The sequence below is a fragment of the Coenobita brevimanus genome, chromosome 40 (assembly GCF_032717465.1).
Source record: "Coenobita brevimanus isolate Jiangsu-jjx chromosome 40, ASM3271746v2, whole genome shotgun sequence".
In the NCBI taxonomy this organism is placed as follows: domain Eukaryota; kingdom Metazoa; phylum Arthropoda; class Malacostraca; order Decapoda; family Coenobitidae; genus Coenobita; species Coenobita brevimanus.
The window spans coordinates 5,779,679-5,794,778 of NC_136993.1; the positions used below are offsets into that span (position 1 = coordinate 5,779,679).

The 15,100-nt window shown below is 40.0% G+C and overlaps 1 protein-coding gene across 1 annotated transcript in view; it reads left to right on the top strand.

The window, feature by feature from the left end:
- The window catches only part of LOC145397263 (uncharacterized), a 152,643-nt gene that overhangs the window by 82,691 nt on the left and 54,852 nt on the right, over positions 1–15,100 (top strand). Inside the window, exons 8-14 of the mRNA XM_080270461.1 lie at positions 403–525; positions 955–1,113; positions 1,253–1,343; positions 7,634–7,950; positions 8,532–8,733; positions 12,969–13,149; positions 14,034–14,133. Coding sequence (XP_080126587.1) covers positions 403–525; positions 955–1,113; positions 1,253–1,343; positions 7,634–7,950; positions 8,532–8,733; positions 12,969–13,149; positions 14,034–14,133 — 1,173 coding nt within the window. The remainder of the gene's footprint in view (positions 1–402; positions 526–954; positions 1,114–1,252; positions 1,344–7,633; positions 7,951–8,531; positions 8,734–12,968; positions 13,150–14,033; positions 14,134–15,100) is intronic.

The following is a 15,100-nucleotide window of genomic DNA, read 5'->3' on the forward strand; positions in this document are numbered from 1 at the left end:
TGAGTTTATTCCCATTCCACATCTGATAATACCTTCACTCCGATATACGTATTTTCAAATATATTCTTACTACTGTACATACAGGCAATTTTATTATATAATGGTAAGATTTCTGGTAGCGCAAGGATTAATCAAGGTATAAGCTAACTCCTCTAGCTCGATAAGTCTCTCCTGAGCTGACTGAAATCGTCTGGAAGTAGCAAACATATACTATAAACGACATCATCAGACGAAAATTATTAAGTGCTTTTAAGTAGCTGTTCATACTAAAATAAATATGTCTAGATAAAAGATGTTAAGCAGTAGTGCATGCTGAATTATATATCGGGTTAAGAGAATTTTTGTAGCTGTACATTATATGCATATTCCAGATGAACTTTTTGATCTCATTACCAGAAAAAGCGTGTACGTAAAGCTGCCGTATTCTCTACCTGATGACCAGCCAATACATGTCGCCTCGTGGACAGCCCAGCAAGGCTTCACATTGTCTTCACGACTACCAGTATTTCCAGACAAGTTTAAAAAGTGAATTTACATTCCAATCAAAATTTGGTCATTCTGAGGTTATAGTGACTGTTTTGTAATAATTTTTTTTCAATTTGGATATTATGGGTATGAGGCTGTTTAGATTTATCTCCCATGGGAGGACTGGGCTAAAGAAGGGCCCGCCATGGTATGAGGAAATCTTGATACTGTTATTACCTTGCACTGAAGACTACCGTATCATTTTGACAAAACACCATCCATATTATTATGACATAGCACCTCTTCGTTAGGGAATATTTTAGCATATTTCAAATATACTTTATACTCCATTATATATACATCTTATATATCAACATTGTGTGCATTAAAAATATTAACGCAGATATTGAGATGTAACGTACAAAGTTGGTGAGGAACGTAATCTCCATGGCTAATTACAATACGGCACTGACTCCAGTATTTCACCAGATTCACCACAGCGCCAAACATAGTTGTGGCCATAGAAGTAATATCCCACCATACCATCTACTGGACGGAGGACCCACAGGCACCAGGGGGTCGACGTCTCTCCTTCACTGGCGCACTGGACAACACGGTTCGATACCTTGCCCAGGGAATGAATTTTACGTAAGATAAAACCTGAGCTTAGTGAACGTGAAAACCATGAGTGGTACAACATATGTTCTAAGTTAATTCAAACATGCCAATTAATACCAATGGATTAGATGGATAATTTAGCCTTTTCAATCTAATATTGTATCTACAGGTTTACCTACGTGAGGTCTAAGACCCATACTTTTGGTCGACAGCAGCCTGATGGCTCCTGGACAGGAATGATGGGAATGGTACTAAGGGAAGTAAGTAGACCACACCCACACCCACATCCACACACACACACACACACACACACATATATATATATATATATATATATATATATATATATATATATATATATATATATATATATATATATATATATATACTTTCCATAAAGCAACCCCTAAAAGAACATTAATCATCTGTTTGTACGTATGGTAGGGAGCGTTGCTAAAAGATTATTGAAAGAATGGGTAAAGGCACTGAAGGAAGAGTTAGCACGGGAAAGTAGTCTACTTTGAGAAATTGGGTATATGGAGGAAGAGCAGCTTTGAGAGTGGATAGAATGTCGGGTGTGGCACAATTTGAATGATAAATTTAATTTTGTTGTGTCGGTGTGTTAATTTAGCCTGTTCAGCACCATGTCTTTTTGTATTTCATACATGCTACCTTCATGTGATTTTATTCAACTTGAGAATGTTTATAGTGAAATTATTAGAGGCAGTCTTGATTCACCATTTCCTAACATTATAATTATCAGGCTATATATCTCAACATCGGGGAACCTGTTGATAAAAATGGGTTAATTTGTACTTTACTGTACATGGATCGATTAAGACATGACTTGAAAGTACGAAAAACTTGGTATGGAGGTGGTATTGAAGATAGGTGGCAGTGAGTAGGAAATGAGTGAGCTTCCATTTGTCTCTAAATAATGGCAAATCTCCTTGGTTCAGTCATGATTATTACAGTATATCTACTGATGTCCCTCTTTCCCTGTCAATAACTTGTCAAGCAAATCTAGTTCTTCCTCTTTTCCTCATTTATTCCACCAGGAAGATTTAGCTACTGTGTCCTCTAGACAATATTAGAATGTCTTCTCTCGATATATTCATTTATACCAACTTCGATCATCCTTTTGGTGTTTTACTCTGCTCCGACTGTCGCATACCAGATGGGGAGGGGGGGGGGGAGCAGCCCCGTCTTTCATGTGGTCTGGATGAGTTCTCTTACCTTGCCGAATACTTCGTTTTTTACAAATAACCTGTGTATTCCCTGCTTGTGGACAGTATTATCCTAGTTATGATGTCTCAGAGAGAACTGACTATTCCCAGATCTCTTTCAGTCTCTTAATAATAATCTTCGATTAATTTTTAATAGAAAAACACTGAAGAAGTTTTCCTCATGTAATACCTCTAACCATCAATATGTCATCTATCAAAGTATTGCTCTGATGACTTTCTTACTTTACTTTGAGACTTGTGACTATATTCTGTATGATGTTTTAAATTATTGTTGTTATTACTTACTCCTGCCATCCTCTGGTTTCTGTCCTTCCACCTTTGCCTTCACCACGTGTTTTCATTATATATATATATATATATATATATATATATATATATATATATATATATATATATATATATATATATATATATATATATATATATATATATATATATTACGTTGTGTCTGGTTAGTACTTGGATGGGTGACCGCCTGGGAACACCAGATGCTGTTGGCATCCCTACGTGTCAAGTGGGGTTGGTGGAGGATTAGTGCCCCTCCCTGTAAAACAATTAACTCTAAGCCCTTGGCCACCCCGTTTGGGATACATGGCGTCTGGCAATGAATGAATATATATATATATATATATATATATATATATATATATATATATATATATATATATACCCATACTGTAGCTCTTATTACAGTTGTTCCCTCTATTTCTTCTGATGTTATTAAGAGTGCTGGTAGGGTAATTGCCTCTCACTAAATGTTTTACCCATCAAGGATCGTGTGAATTCTCAAAGTTTCCCCTGTTCCTCGCTTATTAATCTTACTTTCAGCTACACCCTCACATCATTCATTAAAGAAACAAATTGTGTGTAGATGCGATGGCACATCTAACTACTGATTTTGTTTTTATTTAATTTTTTTGGGAAAGCAACTTTGTATTTAATGTAAGTCCAACTTCCTTCATCTTTCCTCGAAAAATAAAATTAAAACAGTACAATCCTCTGGATCATATATCAATGCCCGTCAACATTTTCGGTGTTTGCTTTTCTTGTGATAAGACATGGAGAACCCAAATTTATCTTTCGAATTATATCCTCAGGGGCCATTTCTGATTAGCCTGCTCCGTTATTTCTTTCACACATAATTGTGCTTGTGATGCTGTTCACGGTTGTAATTGTTCTCATCTGTGTGAAAAAGGGTAATGTGTGCTCGCGCGTGCATTTGTATGTGTGTGTGTGTGTGTGTGTGTGTGTGTGTGTGTGTGTGAGAGAGAGAGAGAGAGAGAGAGAGAGAGAGTAAGGAGGGAAACAGGTTCTTTTCATACAATTTTCTCTAACGGAGGTAGTAAAAAAAAAAAAAAATCCTTTCTTTCAACACTGTCTTTTTACACAGAACTTTTATTTCATTTTCTTTTTTACCTCTTATTTCGCTCTGCTGTGTGGAAACTACTGGTGTTCACTTTTATGTGCACTAAGGGTCACCCCTTGACCATTCATTCATAATCTCTGTCATTCGCTTCCCTATGACCTCATGTCTTCCCTACATAATTATTTCCAAGCATATGAAAGCAAAGAGCATTATATTTGTTTTGTTTTGTTTTGTTTTTTAAAACGGGCCAATTTTACTTTGAAATTCCAGTTTCTGAGTTCAGGATCTATCTATCTATCTATAGCCCGACGCCCTAATCCCGCAAAGGGTGGCCGCAGACAAATCGCCTCCAAGTCGCTCTGTCACCCACCATTTGACTCCCCTCCCCCCAACTCACCCCCCCCTCCCTCATATACCTCTCAACTCCATCCCTCCACCTCATCCTCGGTCTACCCCTCCCTCTCCCTTCCTCCACCTCACCTACATACACCCTCTTAGTCAGTCTTTCATTCTCCATTCTCTCCACATGTCCAAACCACCTCAGTGTATTTCTCCTAATCTTTTCAACCACATCCACATCTACCCCACAACGTTCCTTCACTTCTTCATTCGTCAACCTGTCCCTCCACGTCACTCCACATGCTCCTCTCAAGTAACTCATTTCCACTGCTCTCACTCTTGACTTGTTCCCCTCTTGCAAGGTCCACGCCTCGCTTCCATACGTCAGGGTAGGGATCACAATACCATCATGCAGTGACTTCTTAACTTCCATACTCACCTCCCTATTTCTCATCACTGCTTTCAGTGTACCAACAACCTTTCTTCCCTGCTGTACCCTTTCACGTACTTCATCCCCCAAAGTTCCATCCTTACTCATCACACTACCCAAGTACTTGAATGCACTCACAATCTCCATATCCTCACCATCCAACCTCACTGCACACTCTGTGACTTCATTCCTCTCAAACACCATAACTTTACTTTTGTTTACATTAACTTTCAGCTTCCTCCTCCTACACACTGTCCCAAATTCATTCACCAAACCTTGAAACTCCCATTCATCTTCACTAAACAATACTGTATCATCAGCAAACAGCAACACCGGAAGCTTCAAAATCTCACCCTCATTCATTAGGGCCACCCCCACATCCACTGCCCTACCTTGCACCTCCTTTACAACCCCATCCATATATATATTAAACAGCCATGGAGACATCACACACCCCTGTTTCAGTCCCACATTGAGATCAAAGAACTCACTCAGCTCACCATCCACTCGCACCGTAGCCCTAGCTCCCTCGTACATACTCTTCACAGCACTCAACAATTTCCCCTCCACTCCATATATTCTTAATACCTTCCACATACCTTGCCTATCTATTCTGTCATAAGCTTTCTCCAAGTCCATGAAGGCAGCATACACTTTCCTTCCCTTCTCTAGATACTTCTCCACTAAACATCTTAGAACAAATATCTGATCTACACACCCTTTTCCCTTCCTAAATCCCCCTTGTTCTTCTCCAACTAGCTCCTCTGTCATATGCCTAACTCTATCAATGAGTATTCTACCATATATTTTACCAGTCACACTAAGAAGGCAAATACCCCTATGGTTACCACATACTTCTCTCTCCCCTTTTCCTTTGTACAGAGGAACAATTATACCTGATTTCCAGTCCTCTGGAACCCTTCCCTCTTCCCAAGCCAATCTACACAACTTCCATATCCACTCCACAACAATCTCACCCCCATACCTAAGCATTTCACCACACACTCCATCAATTCCTGGGGCCTTTCCCAGCTTAATCTTCTTCATCGCTTCCACAACTTCCGACCTACTGATCTCTTCCTCCCTCCTCTCATCTCTTCTTCTCCCAGCCATTCCCCAACCACTTATACTCACACTGCTCTCACTCTCTACATTCAACAAATCTTCAAAGTGCTCCTTCCATCTCCTCAATTTCTCTCTCTTCTCCACCAACAATCTATTATTCCTATCTTTCACTCCCCTACTATTTCCCCTTTCACACTGCCTTACTTTCTTTACCTCCTTCCAAAACAATTTCTTACTCTCCCTCCATTTCACACTCAGATTCCTCCCAAACTCTTCATCCACTTTCTTCTTACTCTCCTTCACCAGTCTCTTAACCTCCCTTCTCCTGCTCACATATACCTCTCTCTTCTCTCTCTCATCTTCTCCCCTACCTCTACTCGCCAACCATTCACCATATGCCTTCTTCTTTTGTTCCACAGCTCGTTTCACCTCATCATTCCACCATGCTGTCCCTTGCACACCCTTGCATCTCCTCCTCACTCCACAAACCGCCTCACACGCTGCGCTTATCTCTTCCGTGAATATCTTACATACGTCTTCCACCCCTTCCATCTGCTCTAGCTCATACCTTCCCAATCTTTCTTCCACTATGCTCTTATACTCTGTCCTTTTCTCACTATCTTGCAATTTCTCCACTCTTCTCACAGGAGCTGCTTCCTCCTGTCTTCCCCTTCGTCTCCTCAACCACTTTCTTTGCAGCTCTACCTTGGCCATCACTAAGTGATGGTCCGATACTCCATTCCCCCACCCTCTCCACACCCTTGCATCCAACACTTGTCTTCTCATTCGCTCATCCACACACACATAGTCTATCATTGCCTTTCGTTCAACAAGTTCACCATCCATCCTCCTCATTACTCTCCATGTATACCGGTGGATCATCTTATGACGAAAGTAGGTGTTGGCTATTGCCAACCCCTTACCAGCACAGATGTCCATCAAAGCACTACCATTCCCATCTACTTCAGCTGGCACACCCCACTGACCAACCACTCCATCCACTCGTACATTCCCAACTTTGCCATTCATGTCTCCAATCAACAGCACTCTCTCGCTCCTCTCAAACTTGTCCATACATGCTTCTACTCTCGCCCAAAACTCATCTTTCACTCTTGCCACTCGATCCTCTGTTGGAGCATACACACATACAATCGCCCATGCTTGTATACCTACTTTCATCCTCACCCATACAATCCTTGCACCCACTGTTCCATACTCTCTTATATTCTCCTTCCACTTCTTGCTTATCATCAGACATACTCCCTCTCTTGCCCTCTCATTCTCACTGACTCCCGCACATATACCTACACCGTATTCCCATTCTCTCATCCTTTCACCTTTCCATTTAGTTTCAGTCAATCCACATATATCCACTTTTGCATCCTCAAGCACCTGGACAATCTCTCTCTCTTTCACTTCATCATTCACTCCTCTCACATTCCACGTTCCTACCCTCAGAATGTCCTTTGTCTGTTCCTTAGTCGTCAACGTATGGTCCGTCCGGGTCCGAGGCGCTTTATTTGCTTTTTTAGTTAGTTCTTTTTACGGGGTGGGGCACTAACCCACCACCAACCCTTTTAGTCGCCTCGTACGACAAGCAGGGATACTGGGGGAGTATTCTTGAAACCCCCCCACCCCCAGGGGGGTAAAAGGTAATGCCGTCGGGTGAGAGTCGAACTCGCGACCTTGAGATTATTCTCATGCGCTGCCAACTGCGCTACCGAGGATACTTTGGAAAATATTGAGCTCCTTTATGCAAAAAGAAAGTATTGATGAACCAACTTACATAGATTATAGGCATTTCTTTAACATTTGCAAGTAACACTCTCAAAAGCATATTATAATCTCAATATTATTGGCCATAGAGAAGAAAGGGATAATTAAACAGAGACGCTGCATTCGCTTTGCCATAGATACAAACTGAAAATTGTGCCCAACAGATAAGGCAAGTGGACCTATACTTATGCTGGACAGTAAAACAGGATAATTAACATACCATGGCAAAGATGTTCAGTTTCATGAACATCTTAGTCGAGTCATTTATTTTATACAGTGCCTACTTCTTACTATAATTAGGTTTACATATTGTTACTCTTCGTTCAGGAAGCTGACTTTGCTCCCGGGCCCTTCACGTTTTCCCCTGATCGTGCCGAGGTGGTGGACTACTCCCCAGCGATATGGACTGACAACCTGAGAATCGTTAGTGGTCGTCAGCAGCCTGAGATGGATCCCTGGGGCTTCCTCTTCCCTCTCACATTCTTAGTGTGGATGGCCGTGTTGACGTCACTGGTGGGGGTGATTCTGGTGCTAGTCGGGTTGTCCTGGCTTTCTGGCAACAATTATAAACACCGAATGTGGGAGAACGATGCGTTCAACCTCTTACGAATATTTTTACAACAAGGTGAGTATATTTGTCAAAACACAAGGTAAATTCGGTCTTAATACAGAGATGGAGGCACATAGCTTGGCATACGAGACTACCTACTTCCTCTTCCATGCTGGTTTATGTTTTACCTTACACCATATTTCCTTTTATGCGCTATATGTGTCTTTTAAAAAATGACACACACTGCATCATTAACATGCAGTGGGGTTGCTGAGCCGTAAAAAAATGTTGGTGAGGAAGAGGTGACTGGAAATCTCCGAGACGAACTAGAAACATGGCCACCCAGTTAGCAGTGGCTAATTACTTGCTCATTCTTTTCAAAATAAAATACCTTAAAAATCTGGTATCAAACTTTGTTTTGTGTAAATTTTTTACTGAATTCCTTTGCTCCAATTATATGTTTAAGTTTTATTCTGCTACCTCCAGACAACTTGATTTAGTGTAGGACAGACTTTTCGAGCTGGAGAAATTAGATAAAACTTTTGATGACCCCTCCCATACAAAAGGTCTCCCGTAAGATATATAAAATCCTCTGTAGGTAGCTCTTACTGTTTTTTTTTTTTTTTTTTTAGTTGAATGTTGAACCGTCATTCCAGAGATTGTGGTGGATGGCGGATGGTGGTGGTGGGAGCGTGTGGTGTTGGGTATGTGGATGTTGATTACCCTTGTGCTGACTAAGAGCTACGCTGGCAACCTTATGTCCCTGCTGGCCGTCAGACACATCTCTTACCCGTTCCAGAGCATGAGGGACGTACTAAATGATCCAGCCGTTGTCATGATCTGGCATAAGGACACGTACTTTGAGCGATATCTGAGGGTAAAACAAACACTATATTAAGTAATATCAGAGGGTGTGTAGCAATGGAATTATCGTGGTAGGAATCTTACTTTGGCAATCTCTGATGATCAGAGTATGACATATATGAAAATTAGCTTACGGTTTAACACATACTTTCATCGATACCTCTGAGTAAGATATCAGTTAGATGGAGGCATATTTGAGAGCTGCTTTAATGAATGCCACATTGTGAACCAATTCATCCTTTGGGCGATATGTCAGGGTGAAATACATTTTGCATAATGATGAATCTGAACGAAATCGTAGGGTACAGTACATGTCGGATGAACGCACACAGTCGGCAATATCTCGGGGCAGGATACACACTGTGACTGGTAGAACAAGGCACATTGTCAATAATGTCTGAATGTATGACATACGCTGAAAGATATCTCACTACTACTAAGGCTACTGAAATAAATGTTCAGCATATGACAAATATTTGACCAGGATTTGATACATAATCAGTCAGAGCAGGATATATAATTTGACTCTGAGAACCTGGCAAATTCAATGATGTTCAAGGTAGGACACATACCCTGACACACAGTGTAAAACACACCATCTGAACGATGTGGGAGAGCAATTCAAAATTCTGTGGCATTGGCAAACTTCATCCGTATTTTCATTTTTTTCTCCTGTTTTACTCTTGCCATAGCAAGACATTTTAATTAACTTCGCACAACCTCTTCCCCCCTCCCCGTCTGTGTGTGTGTGTGTGTGTGTGTGTGTGTGTGTGTGTGTGTGTGTGTGTGTGTGTGTGTTATTACCTGCATCTAATTTCTTCACCTGTAGGCATTCATTGCCCAGAATTTCAAACAAATATTGTAATTTCTTTTGAACTCCAACAGTAATATGAATCCACTTGCTTCTCAATACTACGGGATGAATAAATTGGGCTAAGGGGAGACATTCTTAGCAATGAAGATGAGATCAGTTTGTTTCTATTCTCTTTAGAAACTAACGTTTCCCCTAAGACGAATTTAATCATTTATACTTAGCACAGAAATAATGAAATACATCACTGTATTAAAATTGTTACAAGGAACTTGAAGAGAATAATTTTCAAATGCAGCTAAATACAACTTAGGGTACAAATTGTTGAGTTCGGAAACAGCATATAGCAAAAAAAAAAAAAAAAAAAAAAAAAAGGATACTGGACTATTAAGAATAGAAAAAAGAATCGTTAATTCTAAAATAAAGATGATTTTTCGTTTCTTGTTACTATCAATCCATCCATAGCCAGGCGCCTTCATACCATAAGGGGTAGCCATAAGAAATTTATCTCCATCTCGTCCTGTTCTCTGTAATTTGGCTGCCCTCCCTCCCCCCCCATCCATCATGTCTCTCTCGACTCCATCCCTCCATCTCATTCTCAGTCTGCCTCTTCACCTCTCCCACTACACCTCATTCATATGCACCCTTCTGGTCAATCTGTTATTCTCCATCCTCTGCACATGGCCAAATCATCTTTAGGTATTTCTCTTAACGCTTTCAGCCACATTCACATCAACACCACAATGTCCTTCACGCCTTTATTTGCCTGTCTGTCTCTCCATGTAACTCCATATGCCCCTATCAAAAAATTGATTGCTCCTACACTAACATTTAACTTTTCTTCCATTAGGAACCCAGTTTCACTTCCATACTTTAGAGTGGAGATAACAATACTGTCATACTCACTTTCCTATTCCTCATCGCTGCTTTCAGTGAAGTAGCAACCTCTCTTCCTTGCTCTGCCTTTTCATGCATTTCATCCACTCTGATTCCATCCTTATTCATCACACAGCCTGAAGACTTGAATGCACTTATACTCTCATTTTCCGGACCATGCAGTCTCACTGTGTATTCTGTGACATTTTTCTTGTAGGCTATAAGTTTACTATTAGCTAAATTCAAATTTAGTTTTCGGTTCTTACATATATTCCTCAACTCATTGACCATGCCAAGCAATTACCATCCTTTTTCATTTTGGAATACAGCCACATCAGTAAATACCAGTACAGTCAGTTTCCAAACCCACCCTCTCCCACTATGGACAATCCAACATCCATGTCCCAACCTTATAATATAGATAGATAGATAGATAGACAGATAGATAGATATAGATAGATTTAGATATATAGCTAAATAGATAGACTGATTGACAGATATATATATATATATATATATATATATATATATATATATATATAGAGAGAGAGAGAGAGAGAGAGAGAGAGAGAGAGAGAGAGAGAGAGAGAGATGTAGATATAAACATGTAGATAGAAAGATAGACAGATATTGAACGATCATGACTGCATGTCATATCCCTGTTTCAGTCCAATATTTATGGAAAAGAACTGGCACAGCTTATTCTTTACACGTCCTTCAGACCTAACCCCCTCATACATATTTTGGCAACATTCAACTAGTTCCTATCTGCCCCATACATTTGTAGAATCTTTCACATTCTTTGTCGATCTACTCTGTCATATGCTTTCTCCAGTTCCATAAAAACAGCATAGAACGTTATTCCCTTCTCTGGATACTTTTCTACGAAACTTCCTAGAATGAATAATAATCTGATCTGTACAACCTCTTGCCATCCGTTGCATAACTATAGCATTGGAATTAGTTAACATCTTTGGGATCACCAGGAGAAGGCAGTAGTGTTTGCTCGTTGGCAGTAGGATATACTAGTATAAGCAGTCATTTCTAAGTAAATTAATATCATATTTTTTTTTTATGTCATTTATACCGACAGTGGATATGATAGTGTTAAAACAAAAGAATATATATATATTCCGGGAATCACGTCACCACCGATTAACAGGTATGGCTTCAACAGCCTGTGGCTTTACTTATGACCAAAAATAGATTATTAAGCCTTAGAGTTGCAGAATGACCAGAGTTAGTTTCGCATCGTTAATAAAAATGCCAACATGTTCGCATACGTCGGCTCTCAGCACTGCTCGATTTCTGCCAGCCACCCTATTCAGTCCCTTATCCCTGACATCGCACTGTACGAGTATGACCTCGTCCCACGTCTTTTTGGTCTGCCTGTCGCAAGCCTACCCTCGACCTTCGAAGCTCTTACCTTCCGTACCCAATCGTCACTCTCCATCCAGTCAACATGATCAAACCTTCTCGGTCTATCCCTCCCCATCACCACACCAACGCATTCAAGTGCTTCCTCTGATCTCTTCAATCGTAGTCCTAATTCCTCCAGGCCTCGCATCTAAGGACACACTACGCATCCTTATTGTCATTTCCGTACGATTAAGCCTACTAATAACCTCTTTCTCTACCATTACATAATTTAGACTTGCATAATGACCAAAATGAACTTTCAGTCTTGAGCTTGTAGAATGGCCAGAAATATATTGCTCGGCATTAAGCTTGCAAAGCGACCAGAAATAGCTTAGTCTGACGTTTGCAAAATTATCAGAAACTGATTGCAAAATATGAGCCTTGTAGAACGACCAGAAATGGTTTGCACAGTCTGAAACTTGCAGAATGACTGGAAATCCCGATGCCAAGGTTCCGCGCGCTGTACACTAGAAAGCAATAACCAGTAACCACCTCTCATTTCACCTGACAAAGCTGGAGTCAATTCACATAATTTAATCTTAGGTGAAACAAATGCCAAGAGGGGGATGACAGTGAGGGTGAGTTTTCACTGAGATGATGGGAACACAGGAATAGTTCACGCCTATCACTGGTCGAAGCTTGTTCGGCAAGGGAGGAGGGAAGGGGACTCCGAGTGTTGCTCTCGTTTGTGCCTCGATGAGCCCGGGGCAAGCTTTGCTATATACTTGCGACTCAGATGTGTAGATGGACAAACGTGGCTTCAAAATTTGAAGTTTGTTCAATACATTTTAAAAAGCATTTTTGAAACCGAGCCTAAAGTATATTATTTAATACCTGAATTCAAACAAAAAATTCCATGAATAAAAATGATGTTTCTTGTCCCAGTTAAGTTTAGAGAGCATATTTCTTGTAGGTTCTGAATAATAACAATGTTTCCAATCTTAAATTAATTTAGGCAATCCAACTTCATCACAAGACTCAGATGCATTTGGTTTAATGTGTGATTCCTGGAAATCTGTTCTTACTCTGTCAGCAGCTCTGTCTTTCATATTACTTATAGCTTTGTTAAGCGAAGTATCAGTGTGCTCAGTTAAAGATCAATTTGCATTTTTTTTTAATCCAGCAAGTTTTCCTCCTTCAAGACTGTTCAGTCGGGCATCTTCCGCGAAGTGCTCGAGCTTGAAGCAAAGAATCGCCTCGAGTTCCGAACTCAGCCAGAGTTTTCTGAAAGCCTCCACAATCTGGTCAGGCCTGGCAGCCACGTTTTCTTCGACGTTGGACTCACCGTCACCAACTTGGTCGCCAAGGAGTTTTCATACACAGGTATGCTAAGTTACTGAGGTGAAAGATTCAAGACGACTATTCAAACACGTGTGTCTGGTAGCGTTCATGGCTGGACAGTCACACTGTTACATTGCAGAACTTCTGCCTATAATAATTCTCTTATTCCCCGAACTGCATCTCTTTGGAACTTGCTTCCCCCAAATTGTTTTCCCCAAACTTCAATTTACAGCAGTTCAAATCCAACTGTTGCAAATTTTTTGTGAATGGAGGACACCTGTAATCTGGTGTATGGAATATTTTTTTTTTTTTATCTATTTGTTTTCCTTCCTCTTTTCATCTTCTGTAAATTAAAAAAAATAATAAATAAATAAATAAAAAGAAAGAAAATGTACACAGTAACCTCACTTCTGTACCAAGAGTTCATTGTGGGAACATCAACAGTGGAGCAGAAAGTGATCCACAATTATCTCTTCAAGGACACATCTTTTTCAATTCTATTCTTGCTGGCTCCACACGAACTTAGGCTCTTTGACCTACGAAAGATCTCCTTTTCAGACCAAATACTGGAGGTTATATACCACACCTAAAGTTCAAAATGTCTCACCAAATAAAAATGTAATCAGCTGCAGATACCAATAATAAAACTGAAAAGAACGGATTATAGTGTGGTAGTTAAGCTTTTTTTTTTTTTTTTTAAACACTGCTGTCCTTACTGTTGTCCTAGGAAGAACTTATATCCCTTTGATTATGATAAAAAAAAAAAATATGTACACATGTTTTAAGCATATACCTATACTTTCCATGCATATTCCCAAATTTCATAAGAATTTTATAAAAATCTCTATATATTATTACGAGTGTCTCCATTCAGATATATGCATACTTTATAAGTAGCCAGCTAATATATAAACTTCTTTGCACAGGTCTCTGCGAGTACTTTATATCGAAGAATGGGTATCTCAGTGTGCCGTTTGCAATGATAACGAAAAAGAATAACCATCTCTTCCATGGTATGAATGGCAGGTAAGTGTGGCATGTTTTTGTCAGTGTAATTAATGCATTAAAATAAGTTTTTTTTTTTCGTAAAAATAAATAAAAAAATACTGTATTCCATTAAGGAAATATTTCCCTTTGTATAAATTTTAATATAAAAGTGTTTGGTATTTTTTGTCATACAAAGTACACATTTATTTGGAGTTTTGAAGGCTTGGGTGCAATAGTTTCGATGACTGTGCAGGTTTCAGGGATAAAGGAAAATGGATCTCAAATCCATAACAGGTAATTTATGGAAATAACCAGCAGAAAAAGATACGCCTGATTATCATCCAGGAACAGAGGGGGACACTCAGAGTACAAGGTATGTGCCCACCAGACTGGTTTGAAGGCCGAATAGTTGACTTTGCCCGTGACTTTGACTGTCGACTGACAAGTCTCAAATCGAATGAACTCATTCTTGCCTAAACTTTAATGCTTCCACCGAGACTGATTCAGATCAGACCAAATTTAATTGAGCTGCTTTTCTCAGTGACTTTGACCATTGACCTTTCCCTATTACCAAGATCCTTGAATGTTCTCATAATCGAATTTCATTATCCTTGATTTAATCAGAGCCCTTCCAGCAGTTTAGTCAAAATCAGGTAAAATTTGCTTCACTGACCTTGCCATGTGACCACCTTTTACATATTGGACTTTGATGAATGGTTGCGTTGGGGTGATGACGTGTTTTCGTGTGCTCTTTCCTCCTGCTGTTAGGACTGCCTCACAGGCATTAGATTTTTTTTTTCTTTTCACCATTCCGGTGACCGATAGGCTAGCTAGTTTCTCATTTTCCTCCCCCACCTCATAGCTTGGTACAGCAGGTGTCTGTACCTATATACTTAGCTTGCCTTTGGTTACTCGCCTATGGAGGTTCCCCCCCACTGAACGCTCTGGGGTGTAAATAGACACAGACTCTGCCTCCCGAGAGTGGTATGAGAGGGCAGTCTCAGAG